Genomic DNA, 17580 nt, shown 5'->3' with positions numbered 1-17580 from the left:
GGAACTCGCCAGATACTTGGCGATACTTTTCTATGCTAAAATAAGTAAAGGAAAAATACACAAAGTTTGTGGTTCGTAGCTAGTGGCTGGAAAGCTGCCTGGTGGAAAAGGACCTGGGGGTGTTGGTCGACAGCCAGCTGAACATGAGCCAGCAGTGTGCCCAGGTGGCCAAGAAGGCCAACGGCATCCTGGCCTGTATCAGAAATAGTGTGGCCAGCAGGATTAGGGAATCACAGAGAAGTGATCGTGCCCCAGTACTCAGCATTGGTGAGGCCGCACCTCGAATCCTGTGTTCAGTTTTGGGCCCCTCACGACAAGACATTGAGGTGCTGGAGCGTTTCCAAAGAAGAGCAACGAAGCTGGTGAAGAGCACAAGTCTTACGAGGACCGGCTGAGGGAACTGGGGTTGTTTAGCCTGGAGAAAAGGAGGTTCAGGGGAGACCTTAGCGCTCTCTACAACTACCTGAAAGGAGGTTGTAGCGAGGTAGTGTCAGTCTCTTCTCCCAAGTAATAAGCAATAGGACAAGAGGAAATGGCCTCAAGTTGCGCCACAGGAGGTTTAGATTGGATATTAGGAAAAATTTCTTCACTGAAAGCGCTGTCAAGCATTGGAACAGTCTGCCCAGGGAAGTGATTGAGTCACCATCCCTGGAGATATTTAAAAGATGTGTAGACGTGGCGCTTAGGGACATGGTTTAGTGGTGGACTTGGCAGTGTTAGGTTAGTGGTTGAACTCGATGATCTTAAAGGTCTTTTCCAACCTAAACAATTCTATGATTCTATGATTCTATAGTATGACTTCCACAGTTAATGCCTTTAGTGAAAAGCTGGTAATGGAAACATTTTATGAAAACAAATTCATGTTAAAGTGAAAATGTATTTTTAATAACTAATCTTAATCAAAGAAGGATAAGTAACTAAGACACTGTGAGGTCTTCATTTATATATGAACGTAAACTCATTTATGTATAAACACACCCAAATATCAGATAAAAAGTTTTATAATTATTACAATACATAATCACACTCAGTAAGAATCCTTAAATATCCCATAATTTGGTGACATCTTCCCAAGCCTCCTTGGGATGATTTGCTTTAAATCAAGACAACTCAATATTTTTGACAACTCAGTTTTACCCAGGTCTCCTTTAGGCTCCTTTTGTTTTAAAGAAATGGAAAATTATGACAATTACGAAATCTCCCTCTTTTATTGTTACCACTTAAAGAACGAAAAGTACTGAAGTTCATCTTACTTAACTTTAGTTCTTGAAAATTAGACATCCAGTCTTCCATTTGGAAGCTGTTTATAAAGACCAAGGCATGGAGTGATTTGTATACCTGTTGTAGGTGGCTAGATGAAGATAATCTGGGGAGTTACAGAATACACTGTATCACCTTCCTTCCTATGTTAGTGTGCAACAAGGGAATAATGTTCCCTTGATAATGTTTTATGACACAAAATTAAAAACATATTGATCTATCCACAGCAATAAAAAGTTCTAAAGATCTTCTGAAATAACGTAAAATATGCACTTTTGAGTAGAACAACTATCTTTTTGATATTGACATGAATTTCACATCCAATACTTGGAAGCGTTTTTAAAATCAAACTTTATTTAAATCCTTACAATACTTTCTGCATATAAGCAGTAAATACATTCCATTAACTATAAAAATTCTAACCATTCTTTAAAAGCAAGGTGGATTTTTACCTGAAAATGTAAAGAAGACTTCATTCTGTAGACCTCCTCTCTGCATTTTTACATGATGGCATTCTGACTGAATTAATGTAACCTCACAAGAAATTTCAGCAACAAGTTTGCTTAGTATCTGAAGCAATGCTTTCTCAAAAGAAGTATTATGAGAACTGTTGCAGGGGGCTGCGTGATACCGGGCTGTGAACTCATAGTAATTTTTAGGATCAGAATAAGCTGCAGGAAAATATGTGGAAGATGATGAGGAACATATATGAAATAAAAAGAAGTAATTTGTATATTTGAAAATAAAATTGCCAATTTAAATCCTTAATTTATAAACAAAGCCTATTTTGCACCCCTAGAGAATTTTTAATTATAAAATAGTGTATGCTGGGCCAGTTGGAAACACTTAAGAGATTTTTACAAGTCAACATTCTTATTTATATCCATAGGTAAGTCTTACTCTTTATTATTGTAATTTTTTAATTTTTAAATCAACAGGAGATTACAGTAAAGGGATCAGGATTATGAAAGCTAAGGTTCAGCATACAAAATACTTTAGTAAGTGACACAGTATTTTATCTCACACATTACGGCCATTTATAGTTGTATGTTATATATTTTTTAGTCAACTATCACAAAAGTATTTTAAAGGGCTTAAAAACTGAATCCTCTTCCCCAGAGATCAATAGAGGATGCAACTAATAAGATGAACAGGAATTCCTTCTCTGTGAGAAGAAGTAACTGAAGAAGATTCCATATAGGTATGAAATATACTTTTATGGATGGATCAATTATTTCACCTTTACTGCGAAGCTAAATGCACACCTGGGCATCTTTTACAAATAAGCCAATGTACCATAAAATGCGTGTTTCTAGCTATTTCACGATAACCACTCTACTTACCCAAAGCTGAAGATCAACAGAGCACAATGTTAAATAAAAAATAGGAATAAAAGAATGAAGAACAGCGGTCATGGTGTGGGTATAATCACAGAAAGGAGAAGGGGGCGGTGGGGAAGAAAGGACAAAGGAATAGAAACTAAACCAGCTGAAAGAAGAAGCAGAATATACAAAATATGGTACCCAATTAAGACAGCTCATTAGATCCTCTACCTTGTTTTTGCCTCCCCCATTTCCTTTCCCTTGCTGCTGCATATTCCAGATTTTTTTGTATACAAGTATGAAACTTGAATTTTGTATGCTAACATTCAGATTGGATCCTTACTGAAGGATGTAAGTCTGCGTTACTGAAAACTGTAAACTTTTCCATCAAAACTGTTTCAAAGAAACTTTTTCCTTTCCAGTTCTGTCAAGCAAGCTAGCTGCTAAAAGTCATGGTTATTCTGATGAAGGCTACTGTGACAAAGCAAAATTAATTTACATCAGAGGTTAATTTAGGTTATTGTGCTCTACCATGTTTCTAAATGATCGCTGGTACGCATTTTAAATTCAAGATTGCTGAAGGCAATAGGAGCTCTTGCCTACATCTCCACAAGAATAAAATATCCTTTAAAGAAGAAAAAGAGAGCTAGTAATGAATAAATGATTTTGCCTTTACAATCTTTCACTTTATCAAAGACTTTTTACCTGCTGACAGAAGGAAATGTAATCAGAACAGGAAAGAATAAGCTACAAATATTACATCATTAAATGATACGTATTTAAAAAATAGGTAATAATTAAGGCATTAACGTGTGAAATAAATCCATACAGCTGTGCTAAAATTAATCTCATAAAGAATAATTCTGTTTAAAATTATACTATTTTAATGCTATTAAGGATTACTGCCTACTCAGTTTGTTACATTTCATTATGTTTTACTTTTCGTTTTTTTAAAAAGAACTGTATTCATAAGTTTCTCAGTCAGCCACTGAGCATCATTTAAGGCTCTGTAAATGACATTAAATGAACTGCTTGGTAGTAACTAATATTAAAAACAATTTTCCAGAGAAACAGAATGTCTTTATCTCTGCAAATTAAATTCTAAATAAGCCTACTTACTTATTTAAAAATAGCAACACACATTTTAAAAAACAAAACTTTTCCAAGGCAACAACACACTTACCTGGATTGATAACTTACCATAAATAAGATATTTTATTACAAGGTTTTTATCAGGTTGCATTGCTGTTAGCTTATAAACAATGGAACAAGTGTAAACTCCACTCAGGTTGAAGTGTCTCAATATTAAAGTTCCTGTTGGTGATATTTGCACACTGCTATTTTCTAGTAAAGACAAAAATGAAATAAATTTAGTTGTCATCATGAGAAAATGGAGAAAGTAAGGGTCCAAATGGTTATTTACTGTTAAGCTGGCAACAAAATAATAATACTAGGGATTCAGCTGAAGGCACAGGACTCAGAAACTGGAGCTGATTGGGTGTCACTCAGTTCAGCATTACACAAATATGCCTTATTGCTGCTGGGTTTTTAAGTATTGGTTGACAAAGCAGTCCTAGAAACCTGGTTTTATTTGATCTCAGACATCTTTTGTTCTCTCCACTAACCACTTCCAAGAGCAAAAAACTCTCAGGAAAAAAGGACAAAGAGGGCAAATAATCTCTTTTTATACCTCTATATAGTCAAACTGACTACTAACCTTTCAGTCTTCAGGAACTGCCTCATTAATTAGCTGCTGGTGGTGTATAACATGCAGTAAACTTCAAAGTAGGCAAGATGGGAAGTTCAAGTTAAGCAAGTGTTGTATAACGGACCTTCCAAAAAAAATTATATGTTTATGCCAAAGTGGGAATCATGTATGTTTAAGACTGTAAAATAATCCTTCTGTATGGAAAGATATGCATTGTTACAGTGACCGAAGTCTTAACGCAACTCCTTAGTTCAAGGCAGAGAGGAAGCAGGATCCTACTTCAAAGGACAAATCATGAGCATGGTTCTTTAACTAGTTTTTTAAAGAGAAAGAAAAGCACTGCTTAAGGTCAGACTTGGGCACCGATAATGAGCCATACAGTTGTCCCATGTAGCCTGCATGTGGGTTACATGATGACAGTTGATGAGTTCTTTCCTGACTTTAAAAGTCCTCAGACAGTAACAATATAGATATGGGTTTCTCAAATAGTAATATGCAGCCCATCTTGCTGGCAGCTGTCAGAGAAAACCTTGGGAACCACTGGAGTCGATTATAATAGACTTCAAGGTAAAATACTTTGATAAAATATTTTGAGAATGGATTTTCATTTCCATTTTCAGATGCCAAAAAAAAAAAATCTTTTTAACATCCTAAATAAGTTAGACCTTTTATGTAGATGATGGAAGCTTAGACAATTAGTGTGGTGCGAAAGCAGCATATTTTTAGACTGAAAAATCAATGCTAAGGACATGAGATCTATACTACACACATCGTAGGGCTTTTACTTCAGACCAGTCCTAATCTGGTTTTACAGATTGAGCACACATTATTTCTCGAAGTAAACCTTTCCAATTAGCTTCATCCAAAAGGAATCTACTTTGTGCACTCAAAGACCAGACCATGATCCAAACAAAATGTGGTAAGTGGGTACAGTCAAGCAATTAACTTCAAAGCCACACTCCTATTCAAACTAACATGTTACTATCGATGCACGCTTATTTTCCTGGTATGTAATTTTAAGAAAGATATTGGGAAAAAAATAGCCTGATTGCAGTGCATCTTTTTACATACTTGGCAGGAGGGCGTAGGACAACTTTGTTCCTCAATAAACCATTTAATCTTTTAATTAATTTAGTTTTGTCATATATATCACTTGCGTTTAAAAAAAAAATCAAGTGCTGGTAAAAAAGAGTACTATTAAAAAGACTGGAAGTACAAATTCTTTGGTAAGAATGGTTTGGGATTCCTTATCAGCCTAGGCTCTCACATTAATGGCACACTGTCTTTCATTTTTTGGATGAAGAGGTTTTTAATCTGATGATGATTAAAACTCAGGATGATAAGTCTATAAACTGGGATGTCATTTGCTACTGTATGCTGGAATAGCTATGAGATTAATATTGTCAGAAAACCAGCATAGATTTAAGAACGATGTTTCTGAGCTTTGGCATATGCTTTTGGCCCCTGTGTGGGCCAAAAGGAACAACACCGTTAGTTGATTGGATAGCTGGAGCACCTTTAAGATATATCACAGGCAGCGTTGCTATACTTATAAAATGCATTACTGAACTGCAAAGATGACAAGAAGTCTGCAAAAGACAAAGCTTTGAAATCAGTGAAGAGATCTGGTCACAAATACTTTTTGAAAGTACATCAGCAGAAATGGAAAAGTGTTCTTCTGATGGATTGAGTCACTGAGTTTATTATAGAATTTTATCCTATCTTGAACAATGAATGCTTCATATACCGGAAAAGACCATTAATTATTTTAATGGTATGTCTGTGTGTAAAGAATCTCCTTTTGGATCATGAAATCAAGAGCATGTCATGTTGTTGGTTTTTTGTTTTGTTTTGTTTTTTCCCCCTAGTGTTATAAAAGAAACAACACTTAAAATGCCTTGCTCCATGGGATTATGTGGATGAATACTGCCTACTCAGATGAATTTGGGTTCACAAACCAGACTGTTAGCTTTAAAATGAACTTTTAAAAGTGATTAAGCTCTCGACCCTTTTCTTAAATCTAATATTTTTTCCATGTTATTCCTCTGCAGCAGGTTCAGTAAGACATTTCACATCACATTTTGTGATGTGAATTACATTATATGATTTAATATGCCTCTATTACACAGGAGGCATTTCACATGCATGATGGACAAAAAAGCAATGTGATCAAATTCAGAGGTTCCCTGGAGTCGGTGAAAACTGGCATGTTTTAAAACAGAACAGAAGTTCTTTTTTAATTCATGCTAAAAGAAGCAGGGAGATGCTACAGGGAGAGAGAAGTGTGGTGTTAGGGACTTGCTTAAGCGAGCTGGACATGTACAAGTTTATAGACCAGAATGAGATATATTTGAGGATGCTGAGGGATCTGACTAATTAATGACTGTTGTCTATTTTGATGGTGATGAGGTCCCCAATGACCAGAAAGACCAAAAAAATACATCCATCGTAAAAATAGGCAAGGAAGAAGACCCAGGGAATCACAGGTCAGCCATCCTCCCCTCAGGCTCTGCAAAGATGATACAACTGCTGGAAGTCATTTCCAGATGCATGAATGCCAAGACAGCGATAGAGAACAGGCAGCATCAATTTGCTATTGGCAAATCATGGCTGACCAGCCTGAGTGTCTTCTGAAATAAAATGACTGCCTCTGAGGATGACGGGAAAGCAGTAGATGTCATATACCCTGAAAGCCTTTAGCAAGGATTTCAGTATGGTCATCCATCACATCCTTGTAGCCCCACTATGGACATATGTTCTAGATGAGTGGAATACAAGATAGATGAAAAACTGACTGCATGGTCATTTTGAAGATTGGTCTACCTAGCAGCCAGTTATGAATAGCTTTCCTCAGGGCTGATACACTACAGGACATTGCTGCCAGTCAGTGGGACCTTGCACAACTAGAGAGACAGTCTGCCAGAAACCTCATGAAGTTCAACAGCGATAAATGCAAAGTCTTAGACCTGAAACAGTAAGAGCAGCAACGTATGCAGATGAGGACCAGCCATGACTTGGGAGCAGCGCTGCAAAAATGTACCTTGGAGTCCTGATGGAATTTATACCGAACATGAATCAGAAACAGTGATTTTTTGCAGCAGTGAAGGCTAACTGCATACTGGGCTGCATTAGCAACAGTAAATCCAGCAGGTCAAAAGAAGCGATTATTCTCTCCCTCCTCAGCACTCATTGGGTGCTCTGGAACACTGTGTCCAGTTTTGACTCCTCAGTTCAAGACAGATAACTAACAGACTGGAGCAAGTCAACAAGAAGGTTTTCTGAGATGATTAGGGAGTTGGAGCATAGGACAAGAGGCAGAGGAAACTGGGATTTTTACCCTAGAGAAGTCTAAGGAGGGAATCGCAGTCCTTCACTACCTAAGGGGAGATACAGGGAAGAATAACCCATACTTTTTAAGAGGTGCACCACAAAAGGACAAGCAGCAACAATGACAAGTTTCAATAAGGGAAATTATGACTGAAAATAAGAAAAAAAGAGGAACAGGTTGCACAGAAAAGACAGAAAATCTCCAAGGATAGAGATTCCCCAAACTTAAGTGGTCAAGGCCCTGAGCAACTTCATATCTGAAGGTAGTCTGTCATTGAGCAGGCAGTTGAGCTAGATCACACCACCCATCATCCTACTATTCTATCCTTGCAGAATACTCCCAGCTGTCCCTCAGTGCAGCAAAGAATGTCATCCTCAGCCTCTGTTGCATGCAACATGCCCCGCTCCATCTAGTACTCTTTAGAAATGGCACCATTCTTTACAGAGATCTGAAAATGTGTTTTAGTTTGGTTATCTCACCCCTTTCTTTCTGAAAAGTGAAAGTTAATTTATACGATATACATACTAACACTTGCAAAGTATCCTCAGTTACTTCTCCATTTACATTTCCACCTTTATAACCCTCATGCTGCTTTGAGAAGGGAGCGGGGGAAAGGGGAGAGGGTGTGGAGGGACATGTAAGAAAATAAATCCTTACCTGAAGAAAGATCACCATGTGGTCCATTCCACTGGAATATTGGATCAATCAGTTCTAAGTTTCGCAGATGATTTGTAAGACATAAAATACGTGGACTGTTGTGATTCAGCTTGACATAAACTTTAACTGAAAAAAAAATTATTATTAGCATCACGTATTTATAAATAGTATCCTAACAGTGAGCTATATACATTTCAAGACGGTGGTTCAACAATGATCTTGAATGGAGTTCTAATTTTGGGACTGGGTCTGTTATCTCTACCATCAAAATGAAATACAAAATAGAGAGCAGGTTTGTTTTCTCTGGAAAATAAAATGAAGAAAATTCTTTCTAGTTCTAGGCTTATCTGGTTGTGTAAACAAGAAGCACAGTGCACTGTAACATCCTCCTGAATGGAGTATGTCACTTAGTAGGTTCTCACAAGCATGGGCTTCTGCAGTCTTCTGTCTCAATTGGTCTCCAACACACACATGGAGAGAGTGAAGTTGCAGGATACTCAGACTTGAAAGCTTGCTGTTTCCATTCTATTAGCAATTACCTTTTACCAGTGCATGATGTATTTGCTTAAAAAGGGTTTAGTATTGTAGCTCACTAAATGTGAGCTGTCTATTGTTTAATTCAGACATAATGAGATAGGAAGCAAACTGAGAAGGTAAGGATTTACTTTGTCTTTTCCCATGGTAAAGCAGGTGTGCATGTCTTGTATACGATTTGTAGCATACAGGTGCTTCTAGATCTCTAGTTGTTTCTAAAAGCTACAATTGGTGTAGTCATAATCACTTCCATAATATGCAGGATTTCGGTGTGTACAATTTGTTTTATTTCCCTTCCCACTGACATTCTGCAAAGCATTTGTCCTCTTCAGGAGCACGGGATGCTAGATATTTATGGTCTAGTGAGGTCTAAACTTGAATATACCATGCTCTGTATACCCTAATGCCACTGAAAAGCTACAATTAGTATAAAACATTACAGCTACTACACTTGTGATTTGGAGAATCTGACTAATAATTCAAACTGAATCAAATAAGCAAATTACCACAATGTTACCTTACCATTGACTATTTCAGATTCCCTGCAAGTGGAAAACAGTTTAAGTATTTGTTGCAGGAAGCGATTAATGCTCTGAAAAACAGCTTTCACTTTTCCATTGTGGCAACTGGCGGTAATGCCACCACAGTTTTCTCTCCTCTTCAAGTATGATTGTTCGCTTTCATTAAAAAAATGAAAAGCCACTTACATTCATATTACAGTATTAAATTTTTTAAACAGAATAAAGACTTAGATATAACATTTAATACATAAGAATTAACTTCAGCATTTTGATAGTCTTAAGATCAGGAGATATGTTCATCCCAGCTAATAATCGTTTTTTTACAGTAGCTTAAATTGCAGAAAACAGCAAAGTACATATTTTCAATTGTACAATAGTATATCATGGAAATAAATGTCATTTACAGGTGGTGTTTCAGTTTTTAACCCCAAAGCATGAAAACTAATATGAATTCTACATGTTAATGCAACTGCCAATACAATTAGTCTTTTTCCATTGCAAATCTTTTTTTTTTTCTTCAAAGTATAACCGACTGGCTTTAGTAACATTGCATATCTCTCCCACTTCACATTTTGTTTTTTATTTCCTCCAGGTCGCTTTGTTCTGTCTTGTAGCAATATTAACAAAATTCATATCCATAATAAAAAGTAACAAAATTATGGTGTCATTATTCCAATAACCTGCCAAGATGGTAAATTCTGTTCCAGCACTGTAAATTTCCATGACAGTTTTGTAAACATGTATCATAGGAATAATATAACAGAAAGGCATATGATAGAAAATAACAGCTGAAAAAATATCTACCAGGTATAACCTTATTATTCTTCTTTCAAAATAAAGTCTTACTCTTTTAGTTAAAGTTCTTTGCTACTTTTCTTATTTGATCATATCTCTCTACTATAAAAATATTTACCTTAGATAGTGATCCAAGAAATAACATTTATGTCAGGTATTTTAAAAGTGCAGGATTTTAATAGTGTAGCATTGTATTTAGCCAAATTTTGGTGAAAAAAAACCTCAGAATAGAGATGTTGCCCAGCATCTCAAAAGAACACGGGAGCCAAGTCTAGTATACTCACAATGGTCTGTCCCAGAGAAGGTGGAAACATTTTTTATTAATACTTAATTGTTCAGAAACAGAGTTGAGACAAAACATTTTAATCTTACCTTCTAACTTTCAAATTGCCCTGTGTCGTTCAAGTAGTAGCCATGTTTACAGACATGAGTCAGAATCAGAAGAGAGAAAAAGTATGCTAATAGGATGAACCTTTAGACCACTCAGAGCCATTATTTGACATCAATGCTAAATAATATTATAAGTTAAACTACTAAAAGAAACCTTTAAAAACAAATTATTTCCCAGAATTGTTTCACCTTTGGACAAAAATTGCTATGACTAAGAATTTGTACAAAAAAACCCACAAAAAATGTTGCCTTTTAGCATTCCCCCAAACAACAGAAGTATCACTTCTAGATATGCTACTAGTAAAGCTATAACTGGAAAACACACATGGAGAAAACTATGGGGAAGAGTATTACCAAAACCAAGCTGGCAATGTGCATTTAGAGAAAAAGCAACATGAGTAAATATATGGCAATGAGGAACAGCCTGGTCTTTAACTTAATTTTCAGATTTTCTAATAAGTGTTTTGTTTAATGAGCAGAGAAAGTGATAATATTATATTCTGGAGTTAGATGTATTTAACTTAGTAATCAATTCTTATCTCTTCTTAATTTTTGTTGTAGAATTTAACATAAATTTCACGTCTCAGGTTCTGTATACATAACAAGTAAGATGAAGTTGGAATACCTACAGTGCAAGAAAGCAGCATTTTGGAGCAAGAGTCCTACAGCCAGGTGGAAGAGTACACAGAACATTGTTATTTTTCTAAAAATTACAGAAAATAATTATGTTGATTTCATAAAAATTATGAGTAAAAATAAAAAACCCTACAAAAAATAAATTCCAATGACAGAAATATATGCTGTGGGATAGCCTATTAAGTATACATAAGTCAGCAGAGAATTGTAATTAATTAAACTACTTAAAACCATTTAAAACAATTCAACAACAAGGGATATGATAAAGAAGGGCCTTTTCTTGGTAAAAACAATATTTTCACTAAAATTGCTACACTATGTTTAAAGAAAAATACCTGGAAATATGACAGATCCCACTATTTTTAAGCTATTGAGTCTTGGCCCTGCACTTCTTAAAAATCTCTTTGAGGGCTGAACTGTTAAAAGATAAAACAGTTACATTAATACAACTATTTAATTTATCTGAAAAAGCACGCAGCATACTTTAAGTTAATCTACACCCTTTAATAGACTTGCTCGACAATGGATATTAATACTTGCCTAATGTCTTATACAACATGACTCCCATTAAGGCAACAAAAAACTATGACAAAGGCCTGATATAGCAAAAGCATCCTTATTCTAAACAGCACTTAATTTTATATTTAGTTTTAAATATATTCATGTTTTACAAAAGGACTGTCCCATTTTAAATAAAGACTGTCCAAAATGGGGATAATGGGGATAGGCACTGTCAGAAATGAAGGTAAAATTTAGCTGTGTTGTTACGGTACCCTCAGTCAGGATGTCAATCACTGTGTATACTGACCATTAATGAAGTAATGAGCTTGGATTCTGTCACGACTGTGATTTTCTTTATTTCCCCATGAAAAGAAATATAAGGTATTTTATGGCTATTTCAATTTGCATTTCTTCTATTTTAAATAGAAATTAAAAACACATTCATAAAGTTCACAAAGCTTTGCAAGACATACAAGGCTTCTGAAAGAAAACTTAAGTATCTTTCAGGTGGGCATTCTAGTACAAGTCAGATCTAAGTTTCTTTTACAGAGTTTCCAGAGATACAGAACTGAAGCCAGCACAAAGATAATGGCTATTAGACCTCTCAGCATTTTGTGTTCTTTGTCTCCACCTCCTGCTTGGAAAGAACATGGGCTACTGGGAATTAAGGTATGCTTGTGATTTCTAATTCTTTCAGGGAATCTGGGAAAGAAAGTAAATAACAAAGGAATAGAAAGTCTTGAATACAAAAGACAGCCATAAAATATTGAACATATCAGTAGCAATTATTTTATGAAGATGGGCTAAATAATTATGTGGCACCAGATCAGTGCTTGTTTGCTAACTTAGGTTCAATATTCAAAAACTAAAAGCAGCAATAAATACTCTGATAAACTGGTTGTAGATTAAGGCATTCGTTGGGGGCAATGAGAGTGGGGTCGAGCTTTGTTTTGATTTATCTTCGTTTAAGCAATAATGGGAAATTACCAATTTACCCCATCTACTATACAAATGGTAATTGTACTTCTTTACAGTGTTGTTATGGAAAACAGAAGCAAGACAGATTCTTCAGCTATCAGGACAAGATAATCAAGGTAAGTTAAAAGAACTGCCTGTACTTGTCATTTGAGAATGTAAGCAGATTACACCATTGAAAATACTTAGAAAGTAGGAAGAAATAAAACCTTGCTTGAGGAAAAAAAAAAAACAGAGAGAAGATAATCATAAGAGTAGTCTCATATATGATGGATTTCTGTGATTAATTTACTTACAGTACATTAATTTACAGTTTAATTTACTTCACAATATTTCTTCACTGTGTACCACTTCCACAACTTTGAGGAGCAAAATGTTTCAAATAACTTCACTTTCCCCAAAGACCTTCTAGAAGGATTGGAGAGTTTTTATTGAAAAACAAAATGGATTCAAATTTTCTCACTGGAATATTTATGTTAAGTTTTTTAGAATTCTGCTGCACTGGCAGAAACAAAACTAATTTTTCACTAAAGTTCAGCTCCCAAAAGAACATGATCATTCTCCATTGACAAAAATCAGCATATGCTTTGATTTTAATAAAAGCATACTAATTTATAGCAAATTATAAATCCTACCTGAAAAACAGCCCGGTTTAAAATTCCTCTGCCACTATTATCTGGCCACATGATCCATAAATATTTTATGAACTGTCAAGTTGATTTATGTGTCATAATTGGAAAGGAAAAACATAATCCACCAAAAACAAATTAATGAGAGAAAAACTGAAAACAACAATCTTATACAGCAAGTATTCAAAGTTTATGAGACGGCAGCTGAATAAATGCATCTAGAAAAGTTAAGCACTGCAGGTATGAGCAGATATACATAACTTCATGGGATGTTTAGGCACTACTTAATCAATGCAGAAGGAAAGTAATATTTTTTAATATTAATAATTTAAACCCAAAGATGGAGCTCTTGAACTGTTTGTTTAAAAAGAACTAGAAAAAGTGGAAGCAATATGGTTACTGAAGGAAGATAATCTAAAACTTCTGGAATTACTTTTTTGGTATCTTCAATGACAACGCATGCTAGATTTTGAGAAAGACAGCTTAAATGCTCTTTCATGTGTATACGTGTTTCATTTGCATAGCAGCCATTTCAGTCAGTAAATGTTTCTGTCCGCATATGAATCCCAACTCTCATACTTTCTACACTGCCTTTTAAATTTTTTTCAAGCCTTTTTTCAGGTTTCCTACTTACATTCTTTTGATCTCCTCCTAATCACCTGGAATTTAAATGGCACCTGCTGCAGCAGTTTCTAGCAAAAATGATTTCCAATTCTCACTCTCCATTTTAACAGTGCATATGATCAGGTTAAAAAGAAGCTTTTCATAGGAAAAAAAGTATCAAGAGGTCATGAAGTCCCACAGAAAGAGCATCAAAAACAATAAAGGACAAGGGAAGTGCTTAATCTGCCTTTAAAGTCATTAAATATATTATTCCATCCCTTCAATTTGATGGAAGGGATGCACTTAACAAGCACTTAACAAGCAGTAAGAAAAGCTAAGTTTCACTCATTTTTGAGAAAAATAAGTGACATTTCTGAATTAATCCCCCCAATTAAGTTTTTAAGCAGGCCAATGCACTAGAAATATATAGGGTCTGATTCCTCATTCTCTTGTACTTCTTACAGGCATAATACAAGGTGTGAGCAACAGTTCCTTTTGCAGAATAACACAGATGATGAAAAATAGTTTTACATCACCATCAGACATATGGAAGTTCAGGGTAATTCATCCCCAAGTCCGGGGTGATTCAAACTTCCCAGCTGCCTAAAGGGCCATTCCCGAAGCCTGGAATTCAAGGGTACATCTGCCATATAAAGTAGCTATATTACTTGAGGATTCATTGCGCGACTTTAAAATCTGATGGAGTTAAATTCAACAGCTTTTCTACTAATTTATGCCACCAAAACAGGCCCAAGATCCTGCAGAGAGTTAAATTTAAGTGTAAAATGCTAACACCCTGTTTGATGCATTTAAAATCTACTTGGCAGATGTATAAATTCTACCCATACACTGACAGAAATAGAGCTCATGTATTTCTAAGGGATTCTGCCTATAGGGGGAAGAGTCTCAATTCAAGATCAGAAGTAGCAGGTGGTTTGTACCTGCACAAACAACCCCTGTTGCTCCTCCCTGGTGGGAGGGAGTTACAACAGTGCCAGGTAAAGAGGGGTACCTTCCTGCTTCTTGCCCAAAGGAGGAATCCAGGTAAGTTAGTACTGACCGAATCAGCATTCATTCCTATGACCACTGAGTTGGAAGGGAATGCCATTCACCCACTTAAAGTTTCACATAAAGTATATTCTACTATTTCATAAAATATTTTATTCTGAATCTTTTAGTCCGAAAATGAACATTACTGTTGCAAAATTAATCATTTTCAAAACAATTCATCAGAAAATTAAATTTTGTCTGAAAATTGCAGTGGCAGGAAAGAGAGTTTAAAATGAGTCTTAAATCAACAATCAAATTATTAATTAATAAAATACTGTATTACTAGAATGTTCAATTGCCATAGTTTCAATTCATTTATTTAGAAATGAAAATTCTATGAAGCGATAGGAAAAGATTTATTTAAGTTATGATAATTGTTAAAAGTTTTTTCAAAGTAATTATGTTTTGAGATAATTTTTGTAAAGAGATTTCTGCACCAAAAGAGTATATAAATAGCAATGCTACTTACTTAAGTTATTTTTGCTCAATCATGTTAATAGTCAAGTGTTTTTCTATATCCAAGTATTTTAATTACAGCTGGCATTTCTAAGCTGCCTATTGATGGCAAGTGCTGTGCAGAAATATTACCATTTCTATTACTAGTCATATGAAAGTCATATAGGAGAAACCAAACTTCAGTTTCTAATCTGTCTCAGTTAAGTTTAACCCTTTTGACAAAAAGCCTGCAAGATATGAACCATATTATGTTTTTCAATTTCCTTTCTAACAATTACAGCACTAAAACATTTTGTAAATTAAAAAGGTGACTTTTTTTCCTTATCATATTGCAAGCTAAAGTTGAAAATGTTGTATCTTTTCGTAAGATGGAAACTTCCTTCAGATGGCTCAGAAAAGTCAAATGTAACTAAGCCATTTTAAGAAAAATGCTCCACATTGTCCTCAAAAAGTTTAATTATTCACTTAAAGAAAAACATACAAGCCAAAACTGTATCAGTAAACAAAAAAAAAAAAAAAAAGGAAAATCCTTAAAGAAAAAGGTTCATATTCTTTACATCAGTCTGAACTGGGACTATATAAATAACACCCCAGTGCAGTAAAATTGAAATAAAATAAAATAAAGCTCTTTTTTGGAGTTGACAAAGTCTATTATGCCTACTAAAACCAAAGACAGAAGAAATACTACGACAACAAGGTTTCAGTGCATATATACTGAAATACTGCACATGGTTTTCCCTTTTTTGTCAGAGAGTAGAAGAACTTTAAACTTCACCTCTGATCTTGCTCCTGGAAAAGACCTTGACTTTCTAAAGGAATTGGTGAAACTCAATCATAACCAGATCATTTAATAAGAAGATCTGGCACATATGCACACTAATGTACAAATTAAATAATCTAATTTAATACTATCAGAAAGCCTAAGTGATTTACTACGGTCAAATTTTAAAATCTCACTAGGAAGCAGAGACTGTCATTTCAGGGCATTCCCAGTCTTAGAGTTGAGAGGCCATACAACTGAATTTCCCAATCAGTGACAGCTATAATTATGCACATAGTGGGTACAAGATCAGCACCAGTACACCAGAAATGTACAGTCTCGGTATCCTATCACATAACTATTTCTGTACCTCAGAGCCTTCAACAAAGTGATGCAGCTCTTTTAGCTGAGTACCAAAGTTACCAGCTACTCACTGCCCATGCAACTTGCCTGTGATGTTAGACCCCCTCAGACATGGTACATAAGAAGGAGAAACATGCCTCTCCCCAGCACTCACTGTTCGTTTTTGAGGAAAAAAAGATTACTTAGATAATCCGTCAGCTTTCCTGCATCCATCTCCACTTCCACATGTAGAAAGTAAATTTAATCCCATTGGGTGGGATTAAATACGGTGGGTGTAGGAGGCAAAAGCACTGACAGGTATTTAACAAAACCCACAGGGGAAAGCTGGATGTTAAAGGGCACAGCTCCTGTATTATGGAACAGCACACCCCAGATATAAACACAAACTTAAAACTACCAGGCTGTAAAGAGGGTTGCTACATATGTAGCAACACACATATCTGCTTTTGTAAAACAGTGTAAATAAATGCATGAGGGCAAGACTTATGAGGAGCAGTTGAGGGAACTGGGGTTGTGTAGCCTGGAGAAAAGGAGGTTCAGGGGAGACCTTAGCGCTCTCTACAACTACCTGAAAGGAGGTTGTAGCGAGGTAGTGTCAGTCTCTTCTCCCAAGTAATAAGCAATAGGACAAGAGGAAATGGCCTCAAGTTGCGCCACAGGAGGTTTAGATTGGATATTAGGAAAAATTTCTTCACTGAAAGGGTTGTCAAGCACTGGAATAGGCTGTCCAGGGAAGTGGTGGAGTCACCATCCCTGGAGGTATTTAAAAGATGTGTAGACGTGGCACTTAGTGGTGGTTTAGTGGTGGACTTGGCAGTGCTAGGTTAGCGGTTGGACTCGATGATTTTAAAGGTCTTTTCCAACCTAAATCATTCTGTGATTCTATGACAAAGGCATAGGCAGGGAGTGAACTCAGGAAGACCTGTAAAATTCACACCCGATGCTCCAGGCAAGGCAGGGATGGGAGACAGCAAGATTTCGGAGCTGCCACCACTGCCTTCCCCGAGCTGTGCGCCCAGGCCGTGCGGGGAAGGGGCAGCTTGTGGCTCGATCCCGCCACCCCGGCACCTGCCCGAGGCCCCGGGTGTCGCC

At 36.0% G+C, this 17580-nt stretch overlaps 1 protein-coding gene across 1 annotated transcript; it reads right to left on the bottom strand.

Annotated features, from left to right (window-relative positions):
• Nucleotides 1–1712: 1712 nt before the first annotated feature.
• ZPBP (zona pellucida binding protein) lies at nt 1713–11567 on the bottom strand (the record flags this gene model as incomplete). The annotated part of the gene is made up of 4 exons (XM_009581350.1): nt 1713–1931; nt 3783–3926; nt 8276–8401; nt 11487–11567. Coding segments are annotated over 4 exons (570 nt in total), but the record flags the coding sequence as incomplete, so codon positions are not given.
• Between the last annotated feature and the right edge of the window lie 6013 nt (nt 11568–17580).

Source organism: Fulmarus glacialis, unplaced genomic scaffold (assembly GCF_000690835.1).
Source record: "Fulmarus glacialis isolate BGI_N327 unplaced genomic scaffold, ASM69083v1 scaffold41057, whole genome shotgun sequence".
Lineage (NCBI taxonomy): Eukaryota > Metazoa > Chordata > Aves > Procellariiformes > Procellariidae > Fulmarus > Fulmarus glacialis.
Note: the sequence above shows the minus strand (reverse complement) of the source record. Positions and strands in the feature narration are given on the sequence as shown.